This window comes from Numenius arquata, unplaced genomic scaffold (assembly GCF_964106895.1).
Source record: "Numenius arquata unplaced genomic scaffold, bNumArq3.hap1.1 HAP1_SCAFFOLD_1483, whole genome shotgun sequence".
Taxonomy (NCBI): domain Eukaryota; kingdom Metazoa; phylum Chordata; class Aves; order Charadriiformes; family Scolopacidae; genus Numenius; species Numenius arquata.
Window position 1 is genome coordinate 1 of NW_027415201.1, and position 17,137 is coordinate 17,137.

Genomic DNA, 17,137 nt, shown 5'->3' on the forward strand with positions numbered 1-17,137 from the left:
GGCTGGGGGGCGCAGGGGGGGTTGGGGTGGATCAGGGACCCCAGAGGGGAATGAACCCCCTTTACAGGGGGACATGGGGGGCACGGCTGCCCCCCCCCCCCCAGATCTTGGGGGGGGGGAGAGGGGGGTCCTTGGGACACAGAGGGATGGGGACGGGGGACACGGGGGACAGAGGGGGGTCCTGGGGGGGGGTCTCACCGGTTTGCGGGGGTCCTCCACCTCCCGGATGCTCAGGTTCTCCAGGGGGATGATGCCCCGCGGCTCCTTGTCCTGGGGGGGGGGGAGGAATCGGGGGGGATTACGGGGGGGCCCCTGGGGGGGTCTCTAGGAGTTTCTGGGGGGGTCAGGGGGGGGTCTCTTGGGGGTTCTCTTAGTTTTTCTAGGGGTGTCCAAGGGGTTGGGGGGAGGCTTGGGGGGGGTCCCTGGGGGTCAAGGAGATTGGGGGGGTCCCTGGAGGTCTCTGGGGGGGTCAGAGGGACCCCAAATGGTTGGGGGGGGTCCCTGGGGACATCCAGGGAGTTTGGGGGGGGCCCAAGGGGTTGGGCTGTCCCGGGGGGGGGGGTGTGTCCTTTGGGGCTCCCAGGGGCTCAGAGGGGCCCCTGGGGTGGGGGTCCGGAGGGGGGGCCCCTCAGGGTCGTGGTGGGGTCCTTTGGGGTCCCTGTAGGAAGGGGGGGGCCAGCAGGGTCGGGGGGGGAGTGTGTCTGAGGGAGAACGAGGGGGGGGTCACCAGAGAGGGGTTTGTTTTGGGGTACCTCAAAGAAGCCCAGTCAATTTAGGAGGTTTGGGGGGGGGTACGGGGGGGTGTCCCGAGGGGGTGGGTTTGGGGGGATTTGGGGGGCTGGGACCCCCCCGCTGGGGGGGGTTTTGGGGGGGGGGTCTCACCGTGGTGTACTCGAAGTAGTAGAGACAGTTGTCGGTGAGGATGAACCAGCGGCGCTTCCACGTCTTCACCCGCCCTCCTGGGGGGGGGGGAACAGGGGGGGCTCAGGGAGGGGGGGAAGGCTGGGGGGGGGGGGGGGGTCGCTGGGGGGTGGGGGTGGTCCTCAGGAGGGATCCAGGGGTCCCCGAGGAACCACGTAGATTTTGGGGGGGTCCAAGAGGAATTGAGGGGAGGAATAGGAAGGGGGGGGGGGGGAGGAATTAGGGGGGGGAGGAGGAGAGGAGATAGATTTGGGGGGGGCTGGGGGGGGGGGGGAGAGCTTCCTGGGAGGCCCCAAAGCATGCTGGGACGGGGGGGGGGGCAGAGTGAGGTTTTTGGGGGGGGGGGTGTCCCAGGGTGCTGCCCCCCCCCCCTCCACTCCAGTACGTACCTCCTGGGGGGGGAGGGGGGGGCCGGGCCAGGCGTCAGCAGCAAGGGGGGGAATCGGGGGGGGGAATCGGGGGGGGGGAATCGGGGGGGGTCACGGGGTGGGGGGGGACAGACAGCGGCGGGGGGGGGGAGGACAGACAGACGGAGGAAGAGAGAGAGGAAACATCAGTCACGACCGCACGGGAACCGGCCCCCCCAACACCCCCCCACCCGCCCCCCAAAACCCTTGGGGGAACTGGGTAGCACTGGGAGGGACTGGAAGGGAACTGGGGGGGGGGGTGGTGTGTGTTGGGAAGGTGTTTGGGGGCACTGGGAGGGTACAAGAAGAGCCCAGTGGAAAACTGGGAGGAATGGGGGGGGAACTGGGAAGGTCCAGGGGGCACTGGGAGGCACTGGGATGCATCCAGGGGTGAACTGGGGGGGACTGGGAGGCACTGGGAAGGTCCCGGGGGCACTGAGAGGCACTAGGATGCATCCAGAGATGAACTGGGATGGTACCGGAAATATTGGGAGGATACTGGGAAGGTACTGGCAGTATGAGGAAGTACGGTGGACTACTGGGAGAGTACTGGGAGGATACTGGGAGGGTACTGGGCCTACTGGAATGGTACTGGGAAGTACTAGAAGAATATTAGAGGGTACTGGGAGGATACCGGGAGGGTACTGGGACTATGAGGAAGTACTGGGGACTACTGGAGCGTACTGGGAAGATACTGGGAAGGTACTGGAAGTATGAGAAGGTACTAGGAATTACTGAGAAGGTACTGGGAGGATACGGGTAGGGTACTGGGGATACTGGGATAGTACTGGGAAGTACTAGGAGGGTACTAGGGAGTACCGGGATGGTACTGGTGAGTACTGGGAAGGTACTAGGAATTAGTGGGAGGGTACCGGTGGGTACTGGGAGGGTACTGGGAATTACTGGGAGGGTACTGGGGGATACTGGTCCTTGCCCGGTTTGGGGGAAACCAGCCCTAAAGAGCAGAGGGCCCCAGCGCAGCCGCGGAGGGAGCAGAGACAGAGAACAGAGAGGACCCCCGTGGGGAGGGGGGGGTGGGCGTGGTCAGAGGGAAGGGGGGCGTGTCCAAAGGGGGGGAAGGGAGGGGAGGGGGTCTGGGGGGGAGGAGGAGGGGGGGGGTCCTTACCCAGCTTGAGCAGCCACCCCTCCCGGTCGGGGTTGAAGAAGGTGTGGGTCAGGTCGTTGCCGTCGTCCTCGGGGATCTTGAAGGGTTCGCTGCGGATGCTCTCGTACAGGTTCTGGGGGGTGGGTGGGGTCAACGGCAGGCCACGCCCACACCGGCCACGCCCACCCATCCCACCCCCAGCCACGCCCACCCATCCCACCCCCAGCCACACCCATGGGGGAAGCACACACACACACACACACACACACACCCCAGCACAGCTCAGGGCTCCGGGTCTGTGTATGGCCCCTTGGCCCCGCCCACAGCACCACAAGCTCCGCCCACAGTCACTGGCCCCGCCCACAGAGCCACAAGCCCCGCCCGCAGTCACTGGCCCCGCCCAGTCACTGACCCCGCCCACAGTCACTGACCCCGCCCACAGAGCCACAAGCCCCGCCTGCAGTCACTGGCCCCGCCCACAGTCACTGACCTCACCCACAGTCACTGACCCCGCCCACAGAGCCACAAGCCCCGCCTGCAGTCACTGGCCCCGCCCACAGTCACTGACCCCGCCCACAGAGCCACAAGCTCCGACCGCAGTCACTGACCCCGCCCACAGTCACTGACCCCGCCCATAGCGACACAAACCCCGCCCACAGAGCCACTGGCCCCGCCCACAATCGCTGTCCACGCCCACAAAGCCACAAGCCCCCGCCCACAGTCACTGACCCCCACCCCACAGCCCCACAAGACCCACCCACATCCATTACCCCCACCTATAGAACCACTGACCCCACCCACAGCCCCGCCCCCGGGCCCCGCTCCCTCAGGCCCCACCCCCTTTGAGGCCACGCCCTCTCCAGGCCACTCCCCCCTCAAAGGCCACGCCCCCACAGCTCCCCTAGCAGGTCCCTGCCACCACTGACACCTCCCACCCCTTCACCCCATGGCCCCACCCTCCCTCAAAGCCCCGCCCCCTCTGACCCCACCCCTTTGGGGCCATGCCCCACAGACCACGCCCCCTCCAGGCCACACCCCCACAGCTCCCCCAGCAGGTCCCTGCCACCACTGACACCTCCCACCCCTTCGGCCCCACAGCCCCACCCTCCCTCCAAGCCCCGCCCCCCCGGGCCCCGCCCCCTGAGGCCCCACCCCCCGGGCCCCGCCCTCACCCGCAGCAGCTCCTCGGGCAGGTCCCCGCCATCGTTGATGCCGCGGTTCATGGCCACGAAGCGCTCGGCCGAGGGCTTGTCCCGCACGTTGGGGTTGTGGAGGCTGGTGTTGAGCATGATGACGGCGAAGGAGAGGACGTAGCACGTGTCTGGGGGGCAACGAGGGGGGTGGGAGGTCACAGGGGGGACCCCCCACAGCCCGGGGGGGAGGGGGGGGCACCAGGGGGCACCAGAGGATGGCGGGACCCCCATAACCGGGGGGGGGAAACAAAGGGATGGAGACCCCAACGTTCACGTGACTTGGGAGGGGGCTGCAGGGGATGGGGGAACCCTGATAACCAGTAGCCTGGGAGGGGGGCACGGGGGGGACCCCCACAGCCAGGGGGGGCACCGGGGGGCACCAGGGGATGGGGGGACCCCGATAACCGGGGGGGGGAAACAAAGGGATGGAGACCGCAACATTCACGTGACTTGGGAGGGGGCTGCAGGGGGACCCAGCAGCCTGGGAGGGGGGCATGGGGGGGACCCCTACAGCAGGGGGGGGGCCCCAGGGGGAAGCAGGGGATGGGGGGACCCCGATAACCAGCAGCCTGGGAGGGGGGCACAGGGGGGACCCCCACAGCCCTGGGGGGGCGCCAGGGGGCACCAGCGGATGGGGGGACCCCAATAACCAGGGGGGGGGACCCAGCAGCCTGGGAGGGGGGCACGGGGGGGAAGCAGGGGATGGGGGGACCCCTATAACCAGGGGGGGGAAACAAAGGGATGGAGACCCCAGAGACCCCAACAGCCTGGGAGAGCGTCAAGGAGGGGGGAACCCCAACATCCAGGTGACTTGAGAGGGGGTTCAGGGGGACCCCAACACCCCTGAGGGGGGGGTCACAAGGGGTACCCCAGCTTCCTGGTCATCCCAGAGAAACGGGGGGGGGTGTGTGTGACCCCAGAATCCAAGTGGCCCTGGATGGAAACAGGGGGACACTGGGGGGGGGGGAAGAGGGGACCCAGGCAGAAATATGGGGGGGGTGGCTGGGTGTGGTCTGGGCGTGGCCAAAGGGGGGGTGGGGCGTGGCCGAGGGGGGGTGGGGCTTGTCCCTACCCGTGCACTGGAAGACGCCGGGGTTGCAGAGACAGTAGCGCTGGGCGAAAGCCTCCATCATCCGGTCGATCTTCTGCGCCTCCCCCGGCAGCCGGAAGCTCCACAGGAACTGCCTGGGGGGGGGTGGGGGGGCACCCCAAATCCTCCACTGCCCTCCCGACACCCCCCTTTCCCCCCCCCCCAACCTCCACCGCGGGGTCCCCCCAACATCCCCCGGCATCTCCAAAAATCTTCCCCGTAGCCTCCAAAATCAGCCGGCAGATCCCTCAAATTTTTCTGGGGGCCCCCCAAAATCCTTCTCGGGACCCTCAAATTTTCATGCAGAACCCCCAAATCCTATCCGGGACCCCCAAATTACCCATGATATCCCTTGAATCCTTTCCAGGACCCCCAAAATCATCCATGATATCCCTCAAATCCTTTCTGGGACCCCCAAATCCACTCCAGGACCCTCAAATCCTCCAGCAGATCCTCAAAGTCCTCCCTGGGAGCCCCAAATCCACCCCAAGATCCCCCAGTCCCGCATCACACTCCACGTCACCCCCCCAAAACCTTCAAGGGATCCCCCCAGACCCCCAACCTTCCCCCCAAATGTCCCTAACCCCCCCCTTGGACCCCTAAATACCCCCCCCTAAAGTCCCCAGAGTCCCTAGAACAGCCCTCAAAGACCGCCCAGCCCCCCCTAAATATCTCCCCAGCCTCCCAAGTGCCCCCCCGAGCCCCCCAAGTGCCCCCCCCCGAGCCCCCCAAGTGCTCCCTCACCTCAGCGCCTGCACCAGGTTGAGGTCCGTGAACTCGTGGAGGTCCACGAAGGCATGGAGCACCCCGATATTGAACTCCTCCCTGAGAGGCGGAGGGGGGGGGGTGACATGAGCTGTCAATCACCCCCAAGCCCCACCTACTCTCGAGCCCCACCCACTCAAGCCCCTCCCACCACGCTGTCAATCACCCGGACCCTCCCCAGGCTCAACCCAAGGGGCTGTTCCCATCTCAAGGTGGGTGGTGGGTGGCCCATGGGGAAGCTCCACCCCTTTCAACAAGCCCCTCCCCCTCTCAGGAAGCCCCCCCAACCTCCCAGGTAGCCCACCTCTCGCCCAGGTAGTCGCCGATGGCCGTCTTGTTGAGCCCCTCGCCCTTGTAGAGGAAGCGGGCGATGTCCTCGGCCGTGTGCCGCAGCAGCTCGTTCTCCACCAGGAACTGGATCCCCTGCACCCCAAAACCGTCAGGGACCCAGAGGTCCCAGGGTGGGGGCGAGGGGGGGGGATGACACGGGACACCCCCCCCATGTGTGGGGGGAGGGAGGGGAACGCAGGCGTTCAGGAGCCCCTCACCTTTTTGGGGTCCATGTTGAATTTCTTGCGGCCCATCCCCATCTTTCGGTTCCTCTGGAGGGTTTTGCTGAATTTGGATTTGGGGGGGGAGGGGGAGGAAATGGGGGGAATGCGTCAGGGGGGACCCCCCCAAAACCTTGAGGGGAATTTTTTGGGGTCGCCAAACACAGGGGGTATGTTTGGGGGAGAGCTTTGGGGGTCTCCTCAGGCCCTGACAAAGACTGAGAAGACCCAAAGCCCCTAGAGAAAGGGACACCGTGGTGTTGTCAGGGGGTATTTAGGGGTGCTGGGGGGGGGATTCTGGGGTCTCGGGGGGGTATTTGAGAGCTCAAGGGGGTATGTGGAGGCCCTGGGAGTGTCTGAGGGGAGTAATCAGGGGCCCTGTGGGAGGGTCTGTGGTGTCCAGGGGGGTATTTGAGGGTCCGGGAGGGGTATTTGGGGGTCGTGGGGGCTTTCTGGGGTGTCGGGGGGGTATTTGGGGATCCTGGAGAGGCATTTAGGGGTTCCAGGGGGTATTTAGAGCCCCTGGCAGGGTTTCTGCGGCCTCGGGAGGGGGTATTTTGGGGCCCTGGGAGAGTTTCTGAGGTCTCAGGGGATATTTGTGGGTCCTGTGGGGGGTATTTAGGGGTACCAGGGCATATGTGGGGGCCCTGGGAAGGTTTCTGGGGTCTCAGGGGGGTATTTTGGCCTCACTGGAGGGTTTCTGGGGTCTCGGGGGGTATGTGTGGGCCCTGGGAAGGTTTCTGGGGTCTCAGGGGTGTATTTTGGGCCCACTGGAGGGTTTCTGGGGTCTCAGGGGGGTATGTGTGGGCCCTGGGAAGGTTTCTGGGGTCTCAGGGGTGTATTTGGGGGCCATCAGAGGGTTTCTGGGGTCTCGGGGGGTATGTGGGGGCCCTGGGAAGGTTTCTGGGGTCTCGAGGGGGTGTATTTTGGGCCCATTGGAGGGTTTCTGGGGTCTCGGGGGGTATGTGGGGGCGCTGGGGGGGTTATTTGGGGTTTCGTGGGGGGGGAGATTTGGGGGGTACCTGCCCTCGTTGGCCTCCAGCCCCTCCACCTCGCTCATGGCCTCGCTCAGCTCCTCCCGCAGGCGCTGGATCTCCCCCAGCAGCTCCTGCTTCCGCCGCCGGATGCTCTCCAGCTCCAGCCGCTCCTCCGCCGTCAGGTCGGGGGGGACTGGAGGGGGGGGGGGACCCCGGGGGGAAGGGAGGGGTGTGTGGGTCACGGCCCCGCCCCCCTGCCCCCAGGCCCCGCCCCCTTTCCCCTGGCTCCGCCTCCTTTCCCCTGGCCCCGCCCTATCCCACTCCCTGCCCCAGAACGCAGGCCCCTGCCCCAGAGCAATGAGCCCTAGCCCCGCCCCCACGGCCCTAGCCCCGCCCCCAAGTCCCTAGCCCACCCCCACAGCCCTAACCCCGCCCCCACGGCCCTAACCCCACCCCCACAGCCCTAACCCCGCCCCCAAGGCCCTAACCCTGCCCCTCTCATCCATAACCCCGCCTCTTTACCCTTAAGCCCCTCCCCCACGGCCCTAACCCCGCCCCCACAGCCCTAACCCCACCCCTCTCAGCCCTAAACCCCGCCTCTTTCCCCTTAAGCCCCACCCCCACAGCCCTAACCCCGCCTCTTTCCCCTTAAGCCCCGCCCCCACGGCCATAACCCGGCCCCTTTCCCCTTAAACCCCGCCCACAAGCAAGTCTACGTGCAGGAGGGGGAATGGGGTGGGGCGACGACAAAGAGGGCGTGGCCCCGGTCGAAAGGGGGCGTGGCCTGGAAAGCCACATCCACGTTCCGGCCCCCCCCCCCCCCGCCGGGGAAGGAGGGGCGTGGTGAGGCCTTGTCACGTGACCGCGCGCCCGGCGCGCCCGTCACGTGACCCCGCCCCTCCCCTCCCCCTCGGGACGGGCCCCACGCGGCCACCGGAGCCTCCCCCCCCCCTCCCGGGGGGGTCAGACGGACCCTACACACACCCCCCGACACCCCCCACCGGGCCTACCATAGACTCCGTCCTCCATGGCGGCCGGGGCGGCCGCTCGCGCCGGGCCGGGGCCGCTCCCTCCGCTCCTCTCGTCTCCTCCGCCCTCCGCCGCGGCGGCGCCCGCCCCGCCCGGGCCCGGCCCCGGCCCCGCCCCGCCCCGCCGCCCCGGCCAATCAGCGGCCGCGCCCGTGAGGGAGCGGGCCAACCCGCCAATGGGAGAGAACGCTGGGACGCAGCCCGCCGGGGCGTCTTGATTGGCAGCAGGCGCTGGCCAATGAAAAGCGGGAACAGCCCCGGATCGGGTGATGGGCAGCCACGCTGACCAATGAGCGTTCAGGGCCACCTCTTCGAGGTGGGGCAGAGCCAAGACGGAGCGGAGGGGGGCGCATGGCCACGCCTCCTTCCCTGACTGACAGGCCTGGCAGCCAATGGAAGGGCGGGATGGCCTGCGGGGAGGGGCTTGCCCCGTTGCTAAGGCTCCGGCTGGTTGCTAAGGGCTTCAGGAACATTAACGCCAGTGTCCCCCCCCCAAATCCCTGGCCCCCCCCCCTCCCCCCGCCCTGTCCCCTCCTGCCCCCCCCCCCCCGTGTCCCTGTCCCCCCCCCGCGCCACTTCCAGAGATTCGATTTTATTTTAAAGAGCGAAATTTCCGTAAAAATCCATGCGGGGGGGGGGGGGAGAGGGCGGGGCCGAGCCCCCGGCGCTGTACAAGGGGGCGGGGCCTGTGGGGCGGCGGGGGCGGGGCCTGCGGCGGGGCGGGGCTGTACAGGGGGCGGGGCTATACATGGGGGGCGTGGCCTGGAGGGGGGCACCCGGCGCTGCGCCTTCTTGGGGGGGGGGCTCCCAACGATCCTGGCCCCCCCCCCCTTTTCCACCCCCCCCAATTAACACACATTCGTTAATGGGGCCGGGTGGGGGGCACTGGGAGCGATGGGGGGGAACTGGGAGCAACTGGGAGCGATGGGAGGGGGGGACTGGGAGCGACTGGGGTCGATTGGGGGGGACTGGGAGTGACTGGGGTCGATTGGGGGGGACTGGGAGTGACTGGGGGCAACTGGGAGTGACCAGGATCGATTTGGGGGGGGGGACTGGGAGCGACTGGGAGAGACTGGGAGCAATAGGGGGCACTGGGAATGACTGGATCGATGCAGGGGGGACTGGGAGCAACTGCGAATGAAGGGGCGGGGACTGGAGCAACTGGGAGCGATGGGGGGTGGAACTGGGAGCAACTGGGAGTGATGCTGGGGGCGGGGGGGGAACTGGGAGCCACTGGGATCGATGCGGGAGGGGACTAGGAGCGACTGGGAGTGACTGGGAGCAATGGGAGGCACTGGGAATGACTGGGATCAATGGGAGGGGGACTGGGAGCAACTGGGATTGTTTGGGGTGGGAACTGGGAGCGATGGTGGGGGGCAACTGGGAGCAACTGGGAGCGACTGGGGGGGACTGGAAGTGACTGAGATCAATGCGGGGGGGCACCGGGAGCGACTGGGAGCAATGAGGCGGAACTGGGAACCACTGGGATCGATGCAGGGGGGAACTGGGAGTGACTGGGAGCGATGGGGGGCACTGGAAGCAACTTGGGGGGGGGGGGGGAAACTGGGAGCAACTGGGTGATTACTGGGAGCAACTGGGCTGAGACTGTGTGGGAGAGCCCAGCTCTGCAGCCGGCCCAAGGAACTGGGGGGGATACTGGGAGCACTGGGTGAACTGGGAGCTATTGGCACGGCACTGCCTGCTGACTGGGCTGTACTGGTCCCATACTGGTCAGGGAACTGGGAGATACTGGTTTCATACCGCCCAAGGACTGGGGCCGTACTTGGGGGGGGGAGGGAAGGGAGTCCCGAGGGTTCTACTTCCCCCCCCCCCCCCCCCCCAGCTTGGCCCCCCCCTCCCTCCGCCCCCCCCCCCTAAGGCACAGGGACACCCCCCCTCCCCCTTTGGGACTGTGCAGGGGGGGGGTGTCCCTGGGGACCCCCCCAAAAAGGGGATGGGGGGGGACGACACACAGAGGGTTTTTTTGGGGGGGGGGAGCAGGAGACGGGCAGTTTCGGAGACTCCCCCAAGAAATGGCGGGTTTTGGGGACCCCCCCCCTCCCCCCCAAAGAGAGGCTGGTTTCAGGGACCCCCCCCCAAGAGATGATGGTTTCAAGGGACCCCCAAAAAACGGTTTCAAGGGACCCCCAAAAGACGTGGCAGTTTGGAGGCCTCCCCCCACAAAAGACGATGATTTTGGGGACCCCCCAAAGGATGGTGGTTTCGAGGGACACCCCAAAATCATGGCGGTTTCAGGGGCCCCCCTGAGGAGATGGTGGTTTCAAGGCCCCCCCCCCCCCCCCCCCAAGAGACAGTGGTTTTGGGAGTGCGGTCTCGGAGCTGGCGCCGAGTTTAGCCCGGGGGGAGCCCCCAGATCCCCCCATCCCAATGGGGACCTCCCCGGTGCCCCCCAAATCCCGCCCCCCCCCTCCCCGGCAGATGGGGGGTGGGGCGGGGGGCGGAGGGGGCACAGCCCTGCCCGCCCGCGGGAGGGCCGGAGGGGGGGGAGGAGGAGGAGGAGGAGGAGGGAGGGAGGAAGGGGAGGGTAGGAGGAAGATGATGATGAGGAGGAGGATGAAGATGAGGGTGAGGAGGACAGGAGGAAGAGGAGGAGGAGGAAGGCAGGATGAGGAAGAGAAGGGGGAAGGCAGGAGGAGGAGGAAGATGAGGAAGGCAGGATGAGGAGGAGGAGGAAGGCAGGAGGAGGAGGAAGATGAGGAAGGCAGGATGAGGAGGAGGAGGAGGAAGGCAGGATGAGGAGGAAGATGAGGAAGGCAGGATGAGGAGGAGGAGGAGGAAGGCAGGAGGAGGAGGAAGATGAGGAAGGCAGAGGAGGAGGAGGAGGAGGAAGGCAGGAGGAGGAGGAAGATGAGGAAGGCAGGATGAGGAGGAGGAGGAGGAAGGCAGGATGAAGGTGAGGGTGAGGAGGAAGGCAGGAGGAGGAGGATGGAGGAGGAAGAAGAGAAAGAGGAGGAAGAGCATGAGGAGGACGAGGAGGGCAGGAGGAGGAAGAGGAAGAAGAGGAGGAGGAAGGCGAGGATGAAGATGAGGCTGAAGAGCGCAGGAGCTGGGACAGCGGGGGGTGGGGGGGTGTCCCTGGGGGTCTGGGGGGGCCACAGGGGGTCTAGAGGGGTCCCTGGGGGAGTTGGGGGGTGCCCAGGGCTCTGGGGGGGGGTCCAGGGGGTGCCCCCAGATGGGGGTGGTCTTGTCATTGAGGGTGCTGGTCTCCGGGGGGGGTCCTGGGGGTTCTGGGGGGGCCGGGGGGGGGGGGGATGGGGTCCGGGGGTGCCCCCCTAGACACCCCTTGTGGTTGAGGGTGCTGGTCCCCGGGGGGGGGGGTGTCCCTGGGGGGTGAAGGGGGGGGTCTGGGGGTGCCCCTAGACGGGGGTGGTCTTGTCGCTGAGGGTGCTGGTCCCCGGGGGGGGGTCCCTGGGGGTTCCGGGGGGGGGGGGGCGCTCCGGGGGTGCCCCCCTAGACGGGGGTGGTCTTGCGGTTGAGGGTGCTGGTCCCCGAGGCGCTGTCGGGGGGGCCCCCGGGGGGGTCCTTCCCAAAGGCGTTATGCAGCTGCAAAAAGGGGGGTCCGGGGGTGCCGGGGGGGGGCGGTCCGGGGGGCCCCTCCCGCGAGAGGGTGTACATGGAGATATCAGCCGGGGGGGGCCCCCCGGATTTGCCGGGGGGGGGTAAAGGAGGGGGTAAAGGTGGGGGCGGGGAAGCATCCCGGGATCTCCCCGGTTCGCTGGAGCGGGAGCTGGAGCGGGAACGCCGTCGGGGACGGGGTCGGGGGCCGGAGGGACGCGGGGGGGTGGAGGTGGCGGGGGGGGTCCCGGCCCGCCGCCGCTCCCCCCGCCACCCCCCCCGGCTCCCCCCCCGCCCCGGGCTTTGCGGTGCCGCTCGATGTAGAGGTTGACGGCCAGGACCCCGATGGCCTCGGCCAGGATGAAGGAGAGCCCCCGAAGTAGAAGGACCAGCCGTAGGAGTAATGGCTCTTCTTGTCCTCATCCCGCTTCGTCCCGGGGTCCCCCGCGTTGGCCGAGATGTAGACGATCACCCCGATGATGTTGCTGAGGCCTGGGGGGGGCGGTTTTGGGGGGGTGGGGATGGGGAGTCGGGGGGGACATGACACGGGGAGGAGGAGGAGGAGGAGGAGGAGGGTGACGCACGGTGGGGGGGGGACACACACACACACAGGGGACGTGGAGGGGAGGATGGTAGGGGGATGTGGGGGTGGGGAAGGGGAGAAGGGGTGGGGGGACAAGGGACAGGGAGGGGACAGTGGGGGGGGCGGGGGGGGGGAAGGGGATGTGGGGGTGGGGAAGGGGAGAAGGGGTGGGGGGACAAGGGACATGGAGGGGACACAGTGGGGGGACGGGGGAGGAGGTGGGGGGCAGGGGATGTGGGGGTGGGGAAGGGGAGAAGGGGTGGGGGACAAGGGACAGGGAGGGGACAGTGGGGGGGGTGGGGGGGGAGGTGGGGGGAAGGGGATGTGGGGGTGGGGAAGGGGAGAAGGGGTGGGGGGACAAGGGACAGGGAGGGGACACGGTGGGGGGGCGGGGGGGGAGGTGGGGGGAAGGGGATGTGGGGCGGGGGAGAAGGGGGGGGACAAGGGACAGGGAGGGGACAGTGGGGGGGGCAGGGGGGGGAAGGGGATGTGGGGGTGGGGAAGGGGAGAAGGGGTGGGGGGACAAGGGACAGGGAGGGGACAGTGGGGGGGCAGGTGGGGGGAGGTGGGGGGCAGGGGATGTGGGGGTGGGGAAGGGGAGAAGGGGTGGGGGGACAAGGGACAGGGAGGGGACGGGGGATGAGGGAGCGCGGCTGGGCTTGGGGACCCCTCCCCAAGAGACTTGGGGACCCCCCCTCACCCCCCAAAGGTGGGATCAGGGACCCGTTCCCGAGAGACCTGGGGACCCCACACACACTCCCAGGGATCCCCATGGATTTTGGGACCCCCCCTCACCCCCCAAGGGTGAGTTAAGGGACCCCTCCCCAAGAGACCTGGGGATCCTGGGGACCCCCCCCTGCTCCCAGGGATCCCTGGGATTTTGGGACCCCCTTAACCCCCCAAGGGTGGGATCAGGGACACACACCTCCCAAGACCTGGGGACCCTCCACCCCCTCCCAGGGATCCCCATGGATTTTGGGACGCCCCCTTACCCCCCCAAGGGTGGGATCAGGGACCCTTCCCCAAGAGACCTGGGGACCCCCCACCCCCTCCCAGGGATCCCCATGGATTTTGGGACCCCCCCTTACCCCCCAAGGGTGGGATCAGGGACCCTTCCCCAAGAGACCTGGGGACCCCCCACCCGTTCCCAGGGATCCCCTGAGATTTTAGGACCCCCCGGGATTTTGGGACCCCCCCCTCACCCCCCAAGGGTGGGATCAGGGACCCCTCCCCAAGAGACCTGGGGATCCTGGGGACCCTGGGCATCCCCCCACCCACTCCCAGGGATCCCCTGGGATTTTGGGACCCCCATGCCCCCCCCCCTCCCCACTGACCGGCGGCGACGAAGAGGATGCCGGCCCCCAGGACCAGGCTGGTGCGTGCCCGGCGCAGGCGGCTGGCGGCCACGCAGACCCCCCCCAGCAGCAGCAGGACCGCGCTCAGGATCGGGAAGATGCTGGAGGCCCGGACCACCCCTGCGGGACCACGCCCCCCTCGTTAGAGACAGCCAATGGCAGCCCCCCGGGAGGGCACGAACGGCATGTGATCTGTCGGCCCCGGCCAATGGGAGTTCAAGGGCCGGCGGCCAATCAGGGTGCAGGAAGGGCATGGGATCTGTCAGCCCCGGCCAATGGGAGTCCTGGGGCTGGCGGCCAATCAGGGTGCAGGAAGGGGGTGGGATCTGTCAGCCCCGGCCAATGGGAGTTCAAGGGCCGGCGGCCAATCAGAGCGCAGGAAGGGAGTGGGATCTGTTAGCCCCAGCCAATGGGAGTTCAAGGGCTGGCAGCCAATCAGGGTGCAGGAAGGGGGTGGGATCTGTCAGCCCTGGCCAATGGGAGTCCCTGGGCTGGCAGCCAATCAGGGCACAGGAAGGGGGTGGGATCTGTCAGCCCCAGCCAATGGGAGCTCCCCAGTCCGTGGATAATCAGAACCCTTAAAGGCATCAGCCAATCAGAGCACAGGATCTCCAGGGCCGTGGACCCCGCCAGCCAATAGGGGTGCAGGGACCAACCAATCAACTCTCGGGACAACCCCCTGCCTGGAACAGCAGCCAATCAGAACCGGGCACGTGCACGTCCTCATCGAACCGTCAGCCAATCGGCTGGGCAGGTTTCCTGGCACAGCAGCCAATCAGAAGGCAGAGCCTTGCCCTCCCTCCCCCCCCCCCCCCCCGGCATCCCCGTTGCTAGGGGATGCCGTTGCCATGGCATCCCCGTTGCTAGGAGACGCTCCCTGTTGCCAAGAGAGCCTGGTTGCTATGGGAGGCTGTTCCATGGGAGCCCCGTTGCTAGGGGGCGTGGCTAGAGGCTCGGTTGCCATGGCAGCGGCATGGCTGAGGCGGTTGCCAGGGCAACGCGAGGGCGGTTGCCGGGTCGTCACCCCGGCAACGCCGGGGCGTCCCCGGGGATGATGACAGCCCCGTCGCCAAGGCGACGCCAAGCCGGTTGTCAAGGCGTCACCGTGACGATGGCGGGGCGGTTGCCGTGGCAACACCACAGCGGTTGCCGGGGCGATGCCGGGATAACGCCGGGACATCGCCGGGGTGATGCCAGGGAGGTCGCCATGGTGACGGCGGGGCGGTCGCCAGGGTGACGCAGGGCAGGAGACGCGGGGCGGTTGCCGGGGGGGGGGATGAGGGGCGGTTGCCATGGCAATGGGGGGGGGGGGGGGGGCAGGCGATTGGGGGGCGGTTGCCATGGCGACGGGGGCGGTTGCCGGGGCGACTCACGGAGCAGGTACTCGGCGCTGTCGTGGTCGTACTCCATGTCCTCGGGGAAGTGGTTGATCTTCAGGCAGAGCCCCCGCTTCAGGCCTGCGGGGACACCGCGGGGACAATGTGGGGAGGGGGACACCGCAGGGACAATGTGGGGAGGGGGACACCGTGGGGACACCGTGGGGACAATGTGGGGAGGGGGACACCGTGGGGACAATGTGGGGAGGGGGGACACTGCGGGGACAATGTGGGGACAATGTGGGGACAATGTGGGGAGGGGGACACTGCGGGGACAATGTGGGGACAATGTGGGGAGGGGGACACCGCGGGGGACAATGTGGGGGACACCGCGGGGACAATGTGGGGAGGGGGACACCGCAGGGACAATGTGGGGACAATGTGGGGACAATGTGGGGAGGGGGACACCGCGGGGACAATGTGGGGACACTGTGGGGACACCACGGGGAGGGGGACACCATGGGGACAATGTGGGGACACAGGGGCATCATGGGGAGGGGGACACCATGGGGACACCATGGGGAGGGGGACACCATGGGGACAATGTGGGGACACCGTGGGAGGGGCACACCGCGGGGACAATGTGGGGAGGGGGACACCATGGGGACAATGTGGGGAGGGGGACACCGCGGCGACACCGCGGGGACAATGTGGGGACAATGTGGGGACACAGGGGCATCATGGGGAGGGGGACACCACAGGGAGGGGGACACCGTGGGGACACCGTGGGGAGGGGGACACCGTGGGACACATCCAACGGCGCCACCACGCTGCGAGCTTCCCCTGACAGTGCCACCAGTGCCCCCAACGGTGCCACGGATGTCCCCAGTGGTGCCACCACGCTGCGAGCTTCCCCCCGACAGTGCCACCAACGTCCCCAGTGATGCCACCACGCCGTGACCTTCCCCCGACAGTGCCGTGAGTGTCCCCGATGGTGCCACCAGGCTGCGATCTCCCCCCTGACGGTGCCATGACACTGCGACGCTGTGGTCTTCCCCCAGCAGTGCCACGAGTGTCACCACGTGGTGCCATGAATGTCCCCAATGACACCACCACGCTGCGAGCTTCCCCCCAGCAGTGCCACCAACGTCCCCAAGGAGGCCATGAATGTCCCCAATGACGCCGCGATGCTGTGAACTTCCCCTGACAGTGCCATGGACGTCCCCAGTGATGCCATGCATGTCCCCCAGGATGCCACGATGCTGTGAACTTCCCTTGACAGTGCCACCGGTGTCCCCAGTGATGCCATGCATGTCCCCAATGATGCCACCACGCCGTGAGCTTCCCCTGACGGTGCCATGAGTGTCCCCAGTGATGCCATGAATGTCCCCAATGATGCCACCATGCCGTGAGCTTCCCCTGACAGTGCCACCAGTGTCCCCAGTGATGCCACGAATGTCCCCAATGATGCCACCACGCTGTGAACTTCCCCTGACAGTGCCATGAGTGTCCCCAGTGATGCCATGAATGTCCCCAATGATGCCACCACGCCGTGAACTTCCCCTGACAGCGCCACAAGCGTCCCCAAGGATGCCACGAATGTCCCCCAGGATGCCACGATGCCGTGAACTTCCCCCGACAGTGCCCCCAACATCCCCCCCCCCCCCCCGTGCCCCCCTGCCCCCAGACCCACCTTCCAAGCAGCAGATCCTCCAGAGCCCGGAGTGGGTGAGCCCCCCCGGGTCGCGGCGGTCGCGGTGGGCCGCGTCCTCCCCCGAGAGGTTGCTGGTGTTGCAGATGAAGGCGCGGGCGTAGAGCCAGTAGTCGGTGCCGATGGCGATGGTCATGAGGCCGAAGGCGGCGAAGGCCCCCACGGCCGTGAGCAGCACCTGCACCCCCTTCTCGCACCACGCCACCCCCTCCCCATTCCAGCGCTTGAGCGACTCCAGCCTGAACCGGCGGAGAAGGGGGGGGGGGCAGGGGAAAAAACCACACGTGCCCCCCCCCAACCCACCCCGGGGGGGACCCAGGTGTCCGGGGATGATCCCCACCCCCCCCACCACCCCCCAGCACCCAGCACGGGGCGGGGGGGGGGAAGGACCCAGGTGTTCGGGTGGGGAGGGGAGGGGGGCGATGGGGTGGGGAGGGGGCAGTGGGGGGTGGGGGGGGACTCAGGCGTTCAGGTGGGGAGGGGGCGAAAGGGGTGGGGGAGGGGGCGAAAGGGGAGGGGAGGGGGGGGTGATGGGGGTGGGGAGGGGGCGAGGGGGGGA

General features: G+C 67.8%; 2 protein-coding genes across 2 annotated transcripts; both read right to left on the reverse strand.

Annotated features, from left to right (window-relative positions):
- Positions 1-198: 198 nt before the first annotated feature.
- LOC141478500 (cytohesin-2) lies at positions 199-8,038 on the reverse strand (the record flags this gene model as incomplete). Its single annotated transcript, XM_074167544.1, has 11 exons — positions 8,020-8,038; positions 7,055-7,202; positions 6,030-6,096; positions 5,786-5,904; positions 5,461-5,541; positions 4,699-4,811; positions 3,606-3,754; positions 2,455-2,566; positions 1,311-1,313; positions 883-959; positions 199-270 (listed from the first exon to the last, which is right to left on the reverse strand). Coding segments are annotated over exons 1-11 (960 nt in total), but the record flags the coding sequence as incomplete, so codon positions are not given.
- Positions 8,039-11,508: 3,470 nt separating this feature from the next.
- LOC141478502 (voltage-dependent calcium channel gamma-8 subunit-like) lies at positions 11,509-16,817 on the reverse strand (the record flags this gene model as incomplete). Its single annotated transcript, XM_074167545.1, is given in 6 exon segments — positions 11,509-11,827; positions 11,881-11,983; positions 11,986-12,105; positions 13,531-13,671; positions 14,925-15,008; positions 16,561-16,817. Coding segments are annotated over 6 exon segments (1,024 nt in total), but the record flags the coding sequence as incomplete, so codon positions are not given.
- Positions 16,818-17,137: the final 320 nt, after the last annotated feature.